Below are 19797 nucleotides of genomic sequence, written 5' to 3' on the forward strand. Positions count from 1 at the left end.
GGAGAAAGTCAGAGATAACCAGTCATTGCCTTTCAGACTTTGACTGGTTAGATGTTCTGTTGTTGCATTGTCGCCCATAGTACAACTCTCGATTTGGTAAAGCTCTTGGTTCCTCGTTCCCTACGAGAAAAAAAGGTGGGGTTAGATCTTTATGATCTAAGCAATGACTAGTTACCTACAACTACATTCTTGCACATGTTACATTTCTCCTATTCTGAATATATACAAAAGATGCAAAGTATAATGTCAAAGGGACGTATTATTTTGATACGAAACCTTTCATTATAATCAAACACAGGCATTTTCAGTTAATAAGAAATAACTGTAAATTAAAAGAAGGAATGACTTATGACTGTCACGAGCCCGTGCTCAAACATCATAAAATATTCTTTTTGTTATGACTGCATCTATTCTATTAAAATGAAATTTGTGTATATGCTGTAAGTGAATAGAAGCGATTCTTTAATAATACAATGCAAAGGAATGCAGGGAGCTGCAATTGCAAAGAAAATTCTTACGTGTCTATGTAACAGATACAGGAATCTATATTGCAGACAATGATATCTTCCAAAAAATCCAACACAACAGTTACCAACAGTTACAGAGAAACAACAAAAGAATCTGAATACACTGAAGCATTCTAAACTGAAAAGAGAGTAACAAGCACGAAGATATGCACACGTATTTTATCACTATTACTGCGGAATGTTTTAAAGCTCATATCAGACAAAAGAAATCAAATGATTACAGCATGCTTGAATCAATGTGGAAATAAAATGATTTCTATCTGGAAAGAGAAAATCTCATTTAATATACAGGTCGACAATGTATTTTTATGGCATTTCTCTCAGGTACTCGTAACAGAATCTACAAGATCAGTACACAAAGCATGACAAAAGACGAGCATTCTGTCAAATACATACAGAAATCAGACTAGCAAACACGTTTTCTTTCATAAAAATGGCGACTTTTAAGGTAAAAAAAATGCCCAGATTTTTGTTACAAAACTCTTTTCAGACAGCAGTAAGAGGTATTTCCATTGCATAAAAGTAATAATCTGGAAAAGGAAATGATGAAATTAAAACATCAAATCGTGCCAGCAGTTAAACAAAACTTGTTTATCAAGCCGTATAAAGATTTGCTGCTCGAATCTGCCATATTATGCATGAATGAATAAAGATAACTACAGCTAGATGGTTGCATATATCAGTTTGAAACTGAGGTTACAAAAGAAGTGGTAAGACTGGAACACAACAGAGAACCCTTTAGCACATAAGGGCAAAATGTAAGCACAGCAAAACCCTATGTGTCAAGTGGTTTTAGAACACAATGCTACAGCCAGAAATAAGATGAAAACAACAAATTTATGTATGCAAGATGGACATAAATTTGTGGAAATATGCAAAAAGGAGCCAAATCTCTGTACAGTAGCAAACCAAATGCTGTCACTTTGATGCAGAAGTTGCCAAGTGGAATTAAGGAGAACCCAAATGATGGTAGGCATTCAATAGTAGCATCGAGTGTTAAATCCGTTGTCACAGACAAGAAAGGGACTCAGCAAAAGAGAAATTTATTTTTCTCATTCTAAAATGAAATTGCTAGCAAAGGGGTTACTGCTATTGGGTGGAGCAGTTTTCCTCACAAAACGTACCCCAATATACAGGTCAAAGCAAAACCCTGCAAAAATGTGCTTCCAATACTGATTTTTTAAATGCATCTGTTATATACAATCACAGATATACAGATAAAAGCAAAACAACGTGCTTCAAGCACTAGTTTTAAAAGCATCTGTCAAGAAGCATTTGTCATAACATTTTCTAAATATACCATCAAATATAACAGAAGCATGTATCCAACACAACAGCAAAACGTTTTTTAAGAATAAAAAAAAGCGTTACCTCTAGCCGTAAGAAACCATGGCGACTCCAGAACAATAGCAAAAAAGAAAAATTCGCGTTTTCAGCACTGAGTCACGACAGAGAATGAGCTAACAAGGTGATTCAAACACTACAGCAAGCTGGTGACGGCAAGCAATGGAGTTCTCTTAGCAAACCCTAGCCGACCCCCCTCTTTTCATGTAATGAAAAAACGCAAATGAAGATGGAGTTTAAGGTTTTTTTCAAACCGACAAACACCTTTTCATATATTTTATGAAGTTTGAAATCCAACAGCAAAATATATCTTCATCATCTTTTGATGCGTCTATAAACTCATTTGTTTTGTTAAATAGTATAGTAATGTATTACTTTAGCCAAGTAATACATTATTATATTATTTAACTTTTATTAATGAGTGATATGTAATGTAAATTTGCAAAATGTAAATTGTAATAAGTAATAATCAAATTTATAATATTATAAATCAATTGATTATTATTAAAATTAAGCAAATTTAAGTTTAAATAAATCTATTTTCGGATTTAGGAGAGAAAGGGGGAATTTGAGTTGATCTTATGATTAACAAGTCATTGTGGCATGTGTCTTTTAGACTAAGTCCTAGAGTCTTGATTTTAGGGACTTAGTAGCTTCTTTTAAAGTCTAATTTAAAGCTTTTTGAGTCTTTCCAGGACTGTGGGTCGAATTTTGACCTTGTCCTAGCTTTTTTAGGCCATGTGTTGATTTTTTGAGTCTTTTAAGGGCAGTTAAAAGTGAGTCATAGGTTTTGTTATGACTTGGTACAGTTGTTAAGCTGTGAGTCAGCTTTTTGATAGGTTTTGACTCCCTTATTGTAGCCTTTTTTCCTGATTTCGACCAGGAGTTTTGGTATTTAGTTTTTTAAAATTGTAATACCAACGATGGATGGATACAGCTTAGGAGAGAGAATAGACTATTGTGACATCTTACTGTCCTTTGTATACTCATTTTTTCTGAAAGTTGTATCTCTAAAGTAATGTTTTTTTTTAACCTTTGAAGGCATAATACAGTTGGTAGAATCTATTTTGGGACTCATTGTTGTGTGCAATACTGGTGATTTGATGTTTATTTTTCTGTGTTCTATCAAGAACCTCTAAAGTTTGTCTCATTTTCACACCTATATTTCTGAGTAAAACCTCTATGCATAGGTCATAAGTCGTGCATTTTAATGAAATTATATTGATTATGGTCCATATCTTTTTGATATTACTCATTAAAGCCCTCTTCTGAAACACTTTTATGCAGAGATTTTCATCAAAATAGTATTCTCAACTGCATGTCATTTCATTGTGCTGTTAAACATAAAATCCTTTGTTATCATCTTTGGTATATCACCTTTCTAGTTCAAATAATTTCCATTTTCTCTTTCTCTTTCCTTTTCCCTCACAAGTTCATACCATAGGTGAAATATCATAACATCATACAAGAACCGGCCTAGAATCCGGAGGTTCAGTCACCTGCATAGTTTACCCACAAACTCGTGATTGTTCCAATGTTTCACCAGAATTTCTAAGTGTTTAGGCGCTTCTCTTGAGGGTGCAAATTTTGGTGACAACAAGTACATCAAACATCGTGTGGACAAGCTACCTATTTTATCTGCATCATACTCATCCAAGGAGAGTGTTTCCATATAGGATCGGTTTCAACCTATTCTTGCCAACACGAATATTTGGTTGAAGAAAAGAGGGTTGAAAACCATAAAAGTTAAACTTGGAAGATATTTGATCCTATTGGTCTGATTGGTCTAAGGGTCAAATGAGAGGCAAACAAAAAGATGGCATGTAGTCTTCAACAATAGCCCTTCCAAAGCTTTCCATCAAAGGTGACAAAGAAAAAGGACATGTGCTTGAGGTGAAATCTGTAGGACCTCAAAAGATTGACATTGACCTTAGTGATGATGAACTTCCTCCGCCACCAAGAAAGTGCTCTCCAAGGAGATTCCTTTGAAAGTGTCAGTTGCTTCTCCTCTTCCTGATTTTTTACCAACCTCAGATGAGTCGTTGGATTGACCCTTGCATGTTGCCATGGATACTTTTCCTCTTGAGTTGATACCATTTCATGTGGATCCAACTCCGATCAAATCAACTATGCCCATTTCCTTGGTTGCTCCTACAATTCTGACAGTGGAGCAATATCACAACTTTGAAAGTCTGTTGATGCTTACATCACATCAATCCCTAATGTCACAGTTCCACCATGACATTAATGGATACTTCATTAGTACAATTTGAGTAGTTTATGGAAGAGCATAGTAGCCCAATTCCATTATAGATTTAATGTGATATTATAACATTAAACCCTTCCATGAAAATCTAAACAAATGAGATATTACATGCCCACAAGCTAAATTACTCAACAATAGCTTGCTAATTAAGTTGAATCACATGGTGCAATTGTGGGTGACTATAGCTCAAACATACGCAAGTCTAATCACATAGTTCTCAAGATAAAAGTTATCTACTTGGAGGTTTTATGCTAGAAATTTGTTATTACGGTTCTCTTTCATGTTTAGAGTTTGATATGTTTCTTATCTCAAGTGGAAATCATGTTCAAGGCCCCATCTATTATAACCATAGTTGCACTAACTGATCTGTTATCCACTTTGGTTACCACTACTGCTACAAGATCCTCTTCCTTCCTACTTTCTCCTTGGCTTGTTGCGATTACTCAAAATAGGAAGAAGGAAGAACTTCTACTAGAGGACCATGATTCCAACATGATTACGAAGGCTAAAGTTCCAAGACCCAAAAGGCTAAAGTGGTGTCAGGGATCTTAGTGGGTGCCGACAACATTAAGTATGAAGAGGTAGTTGAGCGTCTCATTGTAAAGGTAGCAGAGCAAATGCAAACCATTGATTACAAGTTATAGATTTTCACTTAATGATGTATAAAATAAAATAAAGAATGTGGCAATGTTACTTCAGAGAATGCAAACATTGTCTGTAAGTTATCAGTTGTTGCACAAAGCACATGAGAACTAGATGCAACTGTTTTACAAGAGGCATTGCATAAATTCGTGGAATTGTTGGACACGTTGTGAAGATCTTAGAAGTTTGAAGTAGTTTTGGGCAGATTACATGTAGAAGCAATGTACTTTGTAAATATAGGAAACATACACTTGTATACACACTTCATGTAATCAAGTTGCAATGACATTAGACATGCAACTTTGAATAAGTCAAAGTTAGTTAGGAGTTTGTTAGTTGAATAAGTCAAGGTGGTTGAGGGTTTCCCCTTTTCTCTCCACCTTTCTCTCTTTTCTTTTCCTATATAATGGAGAGAGCTCATTGTAAATAATCATCTTTTGTTTTATGCGAGGAAGCTATATTGAAGTTGCTTGTAACTTGAAAACTTAGTGTTTCTAGATACAAAATCTTTGAATTGAATAAAAAAGCAGGGGTTCTCAAACTTTGTGTGTGAAGCTTGAAGTTGATCTTTGAATTCGTATGCTGTATTGTTCAATTTATCTTTCATTCAGTTTATAGTTTATCTTTGTGGAGCATTTGAGCATTTGATTTGGTTTCTTGAAGACTGTGAGCTTCTAGAAACATAATTGTTATAGTTTGATAGTGGCTGCAAGTACTCAGAATTAAAGACTAGGGCTTTAATTTAGAGTATACTATTTCAACTTGGATAGTTAGCAAGGGACTTTGTCCCTTGTTATCTCATCAAAATCGATTAATTGTAAGATACTTTGGGTTCTTATTGTTAATCAACCAAATATAAATATAATTGCTGTCTTAGGAGTTGTTCTTATGTCACTTATTGAGCCACCAGTACTACTGTAGAAGTGGATACTTTTTGTTAAATTGCAAGTAGTTGTTTTTCCCATAAAGTCATTTATGAAAAAAGAGGAATTGATTCAAAGAACCACCAATTTGTTAGTTTCAGTATGTCTCTGTTGTAAGCATCTACAGTAAGAAGGGAGCCTCCCCTATTGCTGAGAGGAGAGATTTGTTTCACTTCACTGTTGTCTTAAGTCATAGTTCTCTAATTTGTAGTCTTAGTGACCCACAAAATTTATAGCCAACATATTTGTAATGGAACAACTATTCTATTAACAAAAATAAACTGATTTATCTTACTAAAAATTCAAACTATTCTACGAGTGTTGAAAGAAAATTTATTTCACGCTTGTAGGAAATAAAAAGACTACTTTAAATTATACTTTCTGAATTAATCACCTAAATTCCACAATTCATTATAATGAAGGTTCTGTCTAATCTTACTTCTATCATCATTTTCAACCGTTCTATCTAATTACATTCCACGAAATTAATTCATGATAACATCTAGAGCCTACCATTAACAAGAAACAAAGAAACTGGAGTATTGATGGAATGAAATGACAAATTAAGATCACCTCCCTTTAGTTGAGAGGGCTCTACTTTTCCTTCGGTGGGATCTTCACACAAAAGATAAGATCAATTGATAACTTGCATTCAACTTGCCCATGTAAGGATGAAAAAAATAGGGTTTGTTTACGAATTGGAAAAATGCTAAATGGCTTTTGATAAAAACTTTCTATTGACTAACTATTAGATGGTATAAATAAACTCATCCTTTATTTCAATTCAATCAATCAGTCGACCCCAATTGTTATAATGATTCCTCTTATGGGAGGTTTTCATCAAGTCTTTTTAGATTTTCTGTTTGTTGAGCCTATGCTTGGATTTTGAAGCCTTCAATGTCCCTTTTCTCATTTTTGAGTGTGTTTCTTAGCTTTTGGTCTTTTGGTTTTGCTCAAATCATTGCCTTAGGTTTTCCCTTTGATTTGGTCTATACTAGAGCTTAATCGGAGTTGGCAATCAAAATATATGACTATTTTAGTGCCCAAAAATTGGACTTTCTAGGTGCAACTCCACAAACAAAAAATATCATGTTATATTTTGAAGTTGACATTGACTTTTTGAAAAATATGACATAAATTCACTTTATGTTATGTTTTTAATTTACTTTATTCTTTTGCTGGAGGTTTTCGTCAAGTCTTTTTCGTTTTTCTGTTTGGTGAGCCTATGCTTGATTTTGAGGCCTTCATTATTCTTTTGTTTTTGAGTGTGTTTGTTGGTTTTTAGTCATTTGGTTTTGCTCAAGTCATGGCTTTCGGTTTCCTCTTCAATTTGATCTAACCTAGAGCTTAATCGGAATTGTCAGTCAAAAGATATGGCCATATTAGTGCCCAAAAAGTGGACATTTTTATGCAACAACACAAATTAAAAATATCATGTTATATTTTTAATGACATTCACTTTTTCAAAAATATAACTTAAATTCACTTTATGTTATGTTTTTAAGTTACTTTATCAATTAATTTTTCACTTAAAATAACTATAGAGCACTTTATGTTATATTTTTAAGTTGAGTTGCTTTCTAATTTTTCACTTAAGTGACTATATTAACTATATAGTTTGATTTAATTTATATATTTATCTATATAGTGTAAATATTATTTAATACTCATTTAAGTAATATTTCTTCAAAAGTTAAATTGCCATGTGCTTAATTCATTATTCAAGTTGTGCATGACATGTCTACAAACATATTTACATCAAAATATGCAATTGCCTCTAGAAACCTCGATTTTGAACAAAAGGGTAATTTGAAGAGTAAGACACATAAAACATGTAAATACATGTGTTTTAGAATATGCAAATGACTCTCCAAGAGTGAGACATGCATATTTAAGTGTTTTCAAAACATGTAGTGACCCCCAAAAGGTGCGATTTTGCACTAAGGGTCATTTGTGAACAAATTTTAAAATATGCATATGCACTCAAAATGTTTGATATGCATTTGGTCTTCTATTACATGTCTTTGAGATATGTAATGCACCCCAAAAGGTGTGATTTTGCTCTTGGACTCTATTACATGTTTTTAAAACATGCAATCTCTTCCCAAAGGTGTGCTTTACATTTAATACATGCATATGCCCTTATAGAGCCCGAAATTGAAGATTCAAGGGCAAAAAACTCGATGTTTTCTTCCAAGAACACGTTTTTCATGTAAAATGCTTAGATTTGCCCATATAATGGCTTGAAATCCATTCACAAGAGGAGTGTTTTTGAGTTTTAATGCATATACATGCATTTGGGGATTATGATTTTGCATATCCAAAACAAAAATGACCTAGTTTTTTGCATTTTTGAGCCACGTTTTTGTGAGAAACACCCAAATTCGGGTCAGTTTTGGTCACTTTTTGGCTCAAATAGAAGTCATCTTGAGGTTTCGATCCATATATATGCTATTGAAGATCACATTTTTGCCTTTATATGTCAAAAAAGTTTCATTTCATGCCTTCTATGAATCACATTTTTGCTAAAAAGGCCCAAAAAATTGAGATTTTAATCCACTTTTATGCATTTTGAAGCCACTTTTTTGCATTTGAGGAAGTCGTTTTTGCATTCACAAGTAAAAAATGATCAATTTATATGCATTTTTTAGCCACGTTTTCACAAAAACGACCCAAATTTTGCATGAAAATGGAACATTTTTGTTAATAACACTCAAAAATTGACATTTCTAGCCCATACGTTTGGATCAATAGAGGTCGTTTTTGAGTTTTAATGTGTGCTATTGCCTCTGGAGACCACACTTTTGGCATTCTCATGTCGAATTCGACCCTTCATTGCTTATTGAATATCCACTAGTTGGAAGTGTGGAGGAAGTCAAATAGTTATTTGTAAATCCGGATTTGAGGGAGAATTGATCTTCAAGTGTATAAAACTTGCTATTTTGGCTCTTTGAACCCCAAGCAAGTGGACATTTTCAAACTTGCTCATCAATTCATGTTTATCTTACTATTTCCATGCATATTTTAGCTTGAAGTTGGACACTTGATCATATATGTCACGAATAGTGCATTTTTCCTTTAAAAGTGATGAAAAATCTCATTTACATACTCTTGGATTTTTCTCAAACTCCAAATTTGAATTTGAACTTTTGCCGCTTGGCATGTTTGAGTCTAAAACCAAAGGTATGCGTTTCTTTTGTGCTTGTTTTCGTTGTTTGTTTGCTTGCTTTCTCGTTTTTCTTCATTTGGAAGAAATTGCAAATGTTTCACTTCACTCCACCTTCCACCTCTTCGTGTAGGTGGACCATTTCATTCCATATCCGCCATTACATGCTAAGGTACATTGCATCCATTCCTTTTATATGCAATTACATTCCAAGAGCAATTACATGTATTTCCACTCTCCATGTCATAGCACATTGCATCTCATTCTCCATATGCAATTACATGTAATCTCACCCTCCATCTACATTTATATGCGATCTCATCCTTTGTTCCCATTTATACGCATTTCCATCTTTAGAACATAAATACATGTTTGTTTTACATGTAATTCACTTTACGTGTAGTGACATCTTGAGAACCTGTTTTTGACTAAGGGTCACTCTTTTAAAGTCAAAAGTTATCATTTGCATGCATTCTCATGCGCCTAGCATTCTTTGCTTAAGGCATCTTTATAAGAACTCATCCTTTTCCCATACGCATTTACATGTCGTCCAAGCCCTCCGCATGTACTTTCCATATCACATCCAATTCATTGCATATGTTCCATGAGTATCTAATCAGTACTCCAAATTTGCTGTTCTTTAGAGATCCATTTTGGCAATATTTTCATGGAATCATAATCCATATCTACCAATGATGGATTCAATCCCATTGAAACTTTCATGTTGCAGCAAGTCAAGATATGCCAAAATTTCTATAAAGAATGAAGACATCCAATAAAGAAGGTGCCCTTCGAATCAAAGAAGTGGTAATTCATTTGGTCTCCATTTCCCCAATGGTTGTTCGAGAACCTGAATACATGTGAGAATGCACCAAGCACTTTGCCTAAAAAAAGAGTTAAAAGGTGTTGGTGGAAAGTTGTTCCAAGTTTACATTTGGACATCATCGAGAAGGTCTTTAAAGTGTCAAGGACTCCATAATGTGCCAATCTACAAAGGAGAATTCATGACAACTCGAACGAGAAAAAGCTTGATCACATCAAGTTTTCAAATGACAACAGACAATTCATCAAAGAGAGTCAGAGGTTATCAAAAGACGCAACACCATGATTTTCAAGGTGAATGTAGTGACACAAAATACAAGAACTCCTGATCTTGTGATCATCCGGGATAACATCGCCAAGTACAAGGCCCTTTAGAACAATCCCTAGGATTGTTTCGTTTATCTTTCGTCTTTCTTTTTCTTCTTCTTATGTCATATTTGTAATTGAAGAAGATGTATTACATGAAAATGTGTAGTTACATATAATATGATTTACATGTGTAATGACATGTAATCCAATAATTTCTCTTGCTAGTTAGACCAGGTCAATGTTGGTTGAGTTGCTCTCACTTTTTCCTCCTTTCTCTCAACTCCTTTGCCTATATAAAGGAGTGCCCCCTCATTGTGAAAATCATCTTTTGTTGTATAAAAGAAAGCTCTACCACACTTGTGCAAACATAACTTTGATTGTGTAGTATGAATTTGGGAGAAAAGTGAATAAAAAGAAGCAACTGGATTCAAAGCTTTGACTGCAATTTGTGCCCAATGTCTTTGATTCATGTTATTATTGTGCGTTCAATAATAAGAGCATAGTGAGTTAAGAAGCAATCAGAGCCAAAGCTTTGACTGGGAGTAATTGTGGTGATACATAGACTATAAGCTTTGACTATAACTTGTATTACCATCTCAAATTGATGAAAAATAGTTAGAATTCCCCTACTTCTGGAAGTCTTTGCGCTCAAATGGTAGAGGCTTTTCTTATAGAATAGATTAAAATAGGACCTAGTGATGGAGCCTAAAATTTGTGTCTTCATTTGTACAGTCACTGAAAAGTATCAGATATCATTACAAGGATAGGATCGAGACACTGTTTATGGAGGCAGAACTGATGGTCTTGAAGGGTAGAGGGTGATTAAAAATTTGGATATCTCGTCACTTGAATGAAATTATGCTACTATTTGCTTCAGCATTCTTTCAATATTCTGGAACTTATCAGCAGTTTTGTTTCCTTCTAGCCATTATTTTCAGTTTTGAAGTTACATCAGGATTGGTTATTTGTCTCAAGATATTGGTTAAGTAAGGGAAAATATGTATATGTTATGCTGGTTGTTTACAATGAGATTTTTTAACGGTTGTACAGTGATAAATCTAAACAATACTTAAACACCCAATGCATGCCTTCAATGGAGCAGCAACTGTCATATATGTTGACAATTAGAAATAGATTTGGCATCCTGATGTTTGCTTATATTCAGTTTTGGATTCTATCTCCAGTGAGCAGTTGTTTCATATATCCTTGCAGTGAATTCTAATTAACATACTTGGGCTTAATCATGGAGCAGTATACGTGTCCATCAATGATGAGTTGAAGCATTACTGCAGCATGATATTTTTTGTGTCATATAGAAACATCAAAAAACAATTGGATAGAATTTGCCAAGGAACTGGCTGTATCAGTCAACTGTGCCAAGTGAAATATTTCAAATTGAAGCATCTGCCATCAATGCTAGTAGTGGCATTGTGGTCTCCAAGAGCAGCACAATTTCTCTACCCCATGCCAGTTCATGGGGAGGCCTCAAATCACAGTGCTGTCAACCTCATTGAACCTGATTTAGAAGTACATTCACGGGCCAAATATGCATGGAATCACTGCCAAAAAGTTGATCTGAATGCTGGTGATGCACTCTTTATACCGGGAGGATGGAGACATCCAAGAAGTATCAGTAATTGAACATATAGAACAAGAAATAGATAAAATAGATCACAACTGTTCAGCCAAGTCCAATTTTGAAGAGTTGGAGAAAAAAAAATTAAAATTTTGGAACCTACTCTTGCTCCACAGTTTACAGAAGACTGCTGCAAAAGAGGAATGGGATCTATGAACCATGAGCTGTCATCCAGTGAGTTGGAAAATTACTGGCAAGAAATAGGAAACCAAAGGTCAATGGTGGCTGTTTGTTCGATGGATACAAGTACACATAGTGCTCTTCCACAGGAGATAAGCGGCAGTGTTGGCAAGGTGCACAAGCGTGATACCATGGCTTGCCAATCGGGAGACATAAGACCTTGTTATTTGAGTCCAATTTCTAGTGGATGCAGTCTTCATGAGGTTGACTTTAAAAATAATTATATCCTCCAGAAATTGAACATTTTTGAGTCACACCTGCTCAATAATCTTATTTCACATGTGCATGAAAAAATAAATTCTGCGTCTATCAGAGTGGCAGATCAGACTCAGGATCAGAAAGAACATAGTGCATCTGAGTTTGTGCACTTGCATTCTGCATCAGAGTTCTTTAGCAAAAGATGTTCTTTAGAAGATGATGTAATTGCCAACATACTGGGTCATCTAAAACCCACAATGCTTCAGAAATTACTTCTTGTGATGGTGAACCAATTTCCTAGAACACTGGAAGCGCTTATCTTTCATGGGCTTTCACCTAAAGCTGCAGGAATATTGACATAAAAATTTGATGAAATAGACAAGGAAGACAATGGGTTATAATCACACTCAGAGAATACCAAAGAAGTAGGATATAGACACAAACCGATTTTGATTTGATTTCTAATATTTATCGTTTTGTATTTGTTGCAGGCATCTGAATGATGGAAGCCAGGGGTGACTCATTCGTGGTCATCAATAGCTCTCGGGAGTTTGAGGACTTGTCTGGAGAAGTACATGCTGAAGAAAGGAAGTTTTGAGCCAAAGCCATTCAGAGAAGCATGGGGCCTGCGACGAATTTTACAGATGATCTTTTGCAGATGTCGAATGCGCAAACTCCTCACAATATATCGATCATGGCTGGAGGTTTATTTGCGTGGGCTGAGCCTTGCGATTGATGAAGCGATCAATATAGAGGAACCCAAGACGGATATCATGGTTGCTGTCAAATCTTCAGCAGTTATATGTTTGAAGTTTAACCTTCATCTTAGTAAAATTCTTTCTTTAGTATAATCTCATGGTTACAAATTGCGATTAGGTATTATGAAGAGTGGTGTCTTTTCATTTGCACCCTTCTTACCTTTATAAATATTTGAGATGTAAAACACGAGAGACACAATATTCAATTTTCATACTTGGACCTTTTTCTTAGCCTATCTTATGATATAATATATTTTCTCATCGGCAAGGAGTAACTTGTTGAACCAAGCCTGTGGATGGTGGATTTTTGAGTCAATCTCATTCGGTCCTGATATATTTGCTGTGGATAGATCATCCTTAGGGAGTGTCTCTACTTATAAATTTTCAGGCATAATCTGTAAGCACATTTATTTTATTTGCATTAGAGTTTAACTCATTATTAAATTGTGTCCTTTATAAATGTCTTTTATTTATATTTTATAAATATTTTAATATTCGGATAAGTGGATGGGATCATTATTGCATTTTAAATTTGATAAACATAAATATTGTGAAATAATTTATTGTTTCTGTATTTATGTCTAATTTGTCTCAATAAGAGTTAAAGTGCATTTTAGACTTATTTAAAATTGCATTTAAATAATTGATCCATCGCGTCTGATTATTAAAATTGTTTATAATTCGAATATATTAGATTTTATAAAGTTGTACATTTCAATTGATAATTTTGACTCTATTGCCCATCTAATTAAGCACTGGTCTTTTGCTCTTAATTCATAATCCATATGCTGGCAAATGTTTCATTTCTTTTCATTGAAGAAATAATATATTCATCTGTTGCTTTAATCTATATTTATTCTTTATTTTAAATGTTACTTCAATCATTTATTTTTGTTCTCAGTTCATAAATTGCAAGTTTAAAATTTTCCTATATTTCTTGCCATTTGGAAAACTTTTATTGTCTTTGTGTTCTAATCAATCTGCATTAAGCATCTTGGACTTTAAGTGTTTCGTCCAGGATTAGGTACACCCGCCTCAGTCTTGTAGAGCCGAAAGTGCAGGGAACTCGGACCGTATTGTTCAGTTCTGTCAAGTTGGCCTTAACCAGTTGGATATCCCAGCATCGAGCAGGCAAGGCTCGTAGGATTCCAATCTACGGTTTTGGGAACTAACACCTAGAGCCGAACTGGTACACTTTCAGCTAGCCTTTGAGTTAGTGTTAGTTTATTGGTATCACTGTTTCCAACTACTAGATAGAAATTTAGTTAGAGATTTCATCTTGCCCATTACTCGCTCCGCTAGTAAGTGAATTCTTTCCTAAAAGTTAAGAGGAAAGAATATTGGTAACATCCCTCGCAAATCTCTCAACTTCTTGCTTACCTTGAGTTGATCCAAGGAACAGTGAGAAGGAGGAGCCTTCCCTTTAATGTAGGAGAGACTTTGTCTCACAGGTTGTGGCCGGTCTACCTATTTTGTGATTGGATTTTCACAAAACTGTCAGTTGCAAAATATCGAACCAACAGTACCCATGTAGGAGGTAACAGATACAAACTAAACTTCCAGAACCTATTTTTTTGGGAACAGAAATTGCTTGATATGGAGTGAAACTAAGAACTTCATCAAGTGCCATTAGAGTAAATTAAGGAAATAAATGAGCAGATCAGCTGGGACAATCAGGTGCGCCACGTGGATATAATGCCAAACACTCATTTTCACCTTGCAAAACCTCTTCATTAAATCTGCAACAGAATTATGAACACAAGGCAAGAATATAGGAACACAGTCATGGAGAAACAACAATTTATCATTCCTTAATATTCAGAAGCATACATTTAGCACAGCATATTGATTCAAACATAACTTCTAATTAATTAGACAAAACAACAAAATAAGCAAACATACAAGTATATAGTCTGTTGCCAAATGTATTAATTAACAAAGTTTAAGAAGCTTTTTTCAAATATTAAAGGTGTAATAGATGATGCCTATCATAATTGTTTTTGAAAATTGTTAAAATCTTGTAAACATATTTCAAACTTTTATATAAAATGCACCATATTTATTATATTTGTTAAGATGTACAGATGGAATAGTAAAATTAAGTTATTCCCTTAACACACATGCATAAGCATTTTGCTCATGAATATGTACATACACACACGCTTACATGTATTTATGCATGTATATGTACGTGAGTGTGTGTCAGTATATTAACCTTATTTCCTACTTTGTGATATCAAAATATTCAAGAACTATACGCTTGTAATTTTTTTGTGTCATTAATTTTCTTGTTCCACAGTTCTGGCTAAATGATGAATTTACCAACCTTTAATATAAACATGGCACATATTAGGAATTCTGGTTGGTTTTTGTTGGACTGACCATGCGTATGTGCTTAATGATATGTCACTTTCTCATTAAAAGAAAAATTCTATACATGCACATACACTGAAAGAACCCCTTTCTGATCTATGCTCAAATTTTCAGGTTTAACTTATATGCATTTCATCAAACAATTGTTGTGCAAAGTTTGTTCTGAAAGTTTGAGTTCTTCTTTCACCAAACACAATAAAAATTGCCAGTACTATGCATAGGAATTGTATCAAAGACTTGTATGACAATAGAGATCAAGCATTCTACTTGTGAAGGCAAAACATGAAGACATAACCTCCATGAAGGCTCACCCAATTATCAAACTTTTGCAACAACTTTATGAAAACAGTTGGCAAACAATTGCAATAATGAGTATGAAGAATAATAGACAGAGTCTCAATGACTGAAGCTGCAATTATTGGTAGATAAGGTTGGGACGAATTTTCCAGCCATAGTGAATTGGTCTGATGAAAATCTTTTCTCAGAAATTTGTTCCAGCCTGAATATCTATGTAGTTCTACTACAAATACATACTGTGTCTGCAAAAAGTTCATATTCAGACTGATAAATTCTTTAATTAATGTCGTATCTTCTTCAGAAGAAATGCTTCAACTCTCCATTCTTCAGCAGATTTGAGACATAGATAATCATACCTGAAATGTTCTGAAACTGATCCCACCATTGACAACCTGACTGCTTTCTTCTTCCATAGACACTACACTTCTGTCCAAACTTCTACTAATAAGTCCAATAATGAATTCTAAAGTAACCTCACCTCATAATGTGAGATTGGGGTTTCATCCAACCTCATATTCCAAGGTTTTGTCATTAGAAAATCCAGTCACTGATTTTCAGCAACAATGGAGACATAATTTCAATATCCAATTCTCATAACATGTCTCAAATGAAAGGATGGCCTTGCTTTAATAACTTCTTAGTTGGTGAATGATTGTACGTTTTGCTATTCGGGATAAAACACTCTTTACTTTTAATTCATCTTTATGAAGTAGCTTCTCAAACAAGCTGAAACAATTTAAGTGACTTTGTATTATAACTTTATTATAGTCACTTCTTAATTTTAATCAGTGATATGCACTTGATAATTAATTATTAAAGTATAACTTGTATAATAATTATAATATTTTAACTCCATCATTAATCATCACAAATCAATTCTGGCTTCACTAGGAGGTAGCCCACTGCATTCACTGCAAACTAGCGTGCCTTACTAAAAATAGGATGGGGCCATCTCTATCAACCCATGATTTACTTGATCAAAACAAAGGTGCCAAAGGCCATCATTACAACTAAGGCTGGTCTAGGTGCCCTGCCAAATATAGAAGTGCTAGATAAAATTGACTTACTAAAAATAACAAGTCCCTCAAACTGAGCCAACTGAAGAGTGAATCAATCACTTGGCACACTATGAGTCCGGATGCCCCTGCCAGATATAGAAACTCCACAACAATGACTTACTATAAATAGTAAGTCTCTGAATAACTGCTCCAATCAACAATACATAATTGCAACATTGCCACCAAGTTGTTCAAGTGCACTGCTAAAGATAGAATCCCTAACTTATCCTAATGGACACTTAATATAAATAGTTAGTGTGCCGATCTGACTCAAACAAAGAGCAATCCTCAACATCCCTGACCTATGGAGTGGGAGTTGGCCTCCAACTGCCAACTGGACCTTCTAAACAACTCCATTAGCCTATGAGGGTCAGGAAGTAGTCTAATCTTTGAATGATGACACTCACGAAAAAGGGGACATTACATAGACCTAGTGTTTGAGTAGAAATGGAACAATCACTTACAACGAGAGTTTGTTGTATTCATGTTGTTTTTTAGAATGGGAAAAATGGTCCTTAGAAGCTTTCTTCAACTTCTTTTTTCATATATTTATTGGTGTTAAGTGAAAACAACTAGGATGTGATTTATCTAGAGCGATATGCAAAACAGCATCATCTTTTTATTCCTATTCACTTCCATTATTTATTTAAGGCCTCTGTTTTTTTTATGATGGTAATTTTTATTCTTGTTGGCAACTTTTGGCTCCTCCAATTTGCTATAAATTATGTGTAAGTGTATACAAATCTTATGCCTTGCTGGCATCTTTTGGTCCAAATATACAAATATTTTCTAATGTTTTCCTCCGGCATATTAAATATCTGTTTGGCATTTTATTAATTGACTAAGGATGTTTTTTCATATGTCATATTTAAGATGCCAATTCCCATTGATTGCCTGGTTTCTTGTGGATTGTGTTGGGGTTGCGGCGTTTCAGCTTTCACAAATCCAGAGTATAGATTTTTGCAATATAAATATTCTACATATGTCTAGTCATCTAGTGGGACCCACAAGCTTTGTGGAATTCTACTTGGCAATGATTGTATGACACATACACTGCACATGTGGAAGCAGCATCCCACTTTGAGGATCTCGTATTTAGTATATGTAAGTGACAAGTGTCATGTTATGACGTATTTATGACAGAATCTATGACAGTTAACACACTTACATATGTCAACCTATGATAGATTCTGACTGTAGTAGGAGATGCCTTTGCATGGAGAAGGTAGGCACTCAAGTTGGGGTGTGACAAGATGTAAGAGAATGCACTATTAATGGTCAGTTATGACAGATTATTGTGTAAGTGTTGTAAGCTATGACAATATTTGTGACATTTTTATGACAGGTGTAAGATGTGTAAGAGTGTTTTTCATACCTCAAGATTGTAAATCTTGGGGTCTCAACTTAGGAGGTTTGAATGAGGAATCATTTGGAAATGTTCATGTATCGTTTGTATCCTTTTAGTTGACTGGAACATAGAAAATTTAGCATCGAAAGAACATTTTATAAGAGTACAGACACTCCATAGAATTTCAAACATTGTCGTCTGCTTCATTAAGAAAGCTCTCCATGTACTTGTGGTTATCTTTGCATTCTAATTTCTTGCAAATACAAGTATCTGTTAACTTCAACAAATTATATGTAGTTCAAGAAAAATCATTCATTAAAATCTTTCAGTTCTAGGAGTTTAAAAAGCTTGTACATTACAGAAATTTCTATAACAGTCTAGGCTGACAGGAAATGAATATAAGATTCACATTTACCATTTATTTTGGGTATTACCAATTGCATTATGATTTTTAATTTTTTTTTTTAATTCATTAAATCTTGAAACACAACTACTTAAGTTTGCATTGTCTTTTTTAAAGAGTCTACCAAGAGAATTGAACTAATGCTAAGAATAAAATTGATTTCAAGTTTTCCTTACAAATGTTCATGTAACAGGCAGGCATTACACATAGTACATATATGTACTGAAATGGCACCACTCACTAATGCTGGAGCTGTAGCATCACATGTAACAGAATTGTGCCGTGCGTTGCGGCGAAGAAACTATCTGGTAGAAGTTATATTGCCCATGTGAGTGTATGGGTAATGTTTTCTGCATGTGTTTATTTTGCATCTTTCCGTAGGATTTTGGGTGTTGTCCCAATCACACATGTTATTGGGATTGCAGCTTTTCTGGCCCGTTTAAGTCAAATATTTTTGTCTTGATATGTTCTCTCTGAATGCACTAGCTGAACTGTGCTTGGATATTATCCACAGAAATGTTTTACTCTAGATAGTCGATGCTATTGCTGACAAGAGAAGTAAATTTGGAGACATTTACCAAAATCTAGATGTTTCTCAATTTCATTATTTTATCCTTGTGCACCTGTCAAATAAGTTCTTTCCTTCTCATTTATTGACTTATGCAATGAAGCATGTGTTTCTTGTGTAAAAATTGGAGGCTTTTGTGGGTATTGTAACTAGAACATTAATTTTTGTGAGATTTGACCAGTGAGTATTTTTAACTCACACCAGTGTGACTGCCACAAATAACTATTTAAACCATTGGCTTTTTATTTCTTTGTGTGTTGGTAATAATTTCAAGGCAAGGCAACTCCATGCACAAGAACCCATAACCATTTGTTCACCGCATTACAACAAACCGTTTCAAGCATACAATGTCAAAAAAGTCACTCTTTAACTTTCGGGTTTAGCCTATGCAAAATTATCCCTAACATAACCCTGTCATGTCTACATGTGAAGTATTTGAGGCTTTCACAAGCATTTAGAGTTCTAAATTTTCTTTTGTGGTATTTCACCTTGTGTATATTTAAGTCATCTCAAGATCACCTTTATGAGAAGTCATTTACAATGTAGACATTTTAATATGTCACGTGTTGGTAATAATTACAAGACTAAGGACTCATTTAGTACACTTGTAACATACTACTTTTTCCCATTTCTAAATAAACAATTAATTATAAACAAAATAAACAATATCTTTCATATTCACATGAAAGCAGTTATAACAACTACTCTACATATTCAAGTGAAAGGGATCAACGGTTTTAGCAGATTCATTGAATTCTAGTCCATTGAAAGAAAATATGATTTAACAACACTAACATTTATCCAACTGAAAGAGTAAATAAATAAAAATAACGTACCCCTTAAAAAGAAGATAACTTGAATGTGGATCATATCTTGATCTTGTGCAAGTCTTGGCATCTGATGGAGAGGAGGAGCATTGTCAAGGGCTTAACCTCCCAACTGTGGACCTTTAAGTATCCCCACACAATCTCAACCGAAA

General features: G+C 34.3%; 1 protein-coding gene across 3 annotated transcripts in view; it reads left to right on the forward strand.

The window, feature by feature from the left end:
- LOC149551598 (uncharacterized) overlaps positions 1–19797 on the forward strand; it is a 212635-nt gene that overhangs the window by 63409 nt on the left and 129429 nt on the right. For 2 of the 3 annotated variants that reach the window (XM_089787107.1, XM_089787109.1), the window contains exon 8: positions 18444–18578. The exons of the other annotated variant lie outside the window; for it this stretch is intronic. In XM_089787107.1, the coding sequence (XP_089643233.1) occupies positions 18444–18578 (135 nt within the window). The remainder of the gene's footprint in view (positions 1–18443; positions 18579–19797) is intronic. 3 annotated transcript variants of the gene reach the window in all.

The sequence above is a fragment of the Cupressus sempervirens genome, chromosome 6 (assembly GCF_028749045.1).
Source record: "Cupressus sempervirens isolate cs-2001-9-10 chromosome 6, ASM2874904v1, whole genome shotgun sequence".
In the NCBI taxonomy this organism is placed as follows: Eukaryota; Viridiplantae; Streptophyta; class Pinopsida; order Cupressales; family Cupressaceae; genus Cupressus; species Cupressus sempervirens.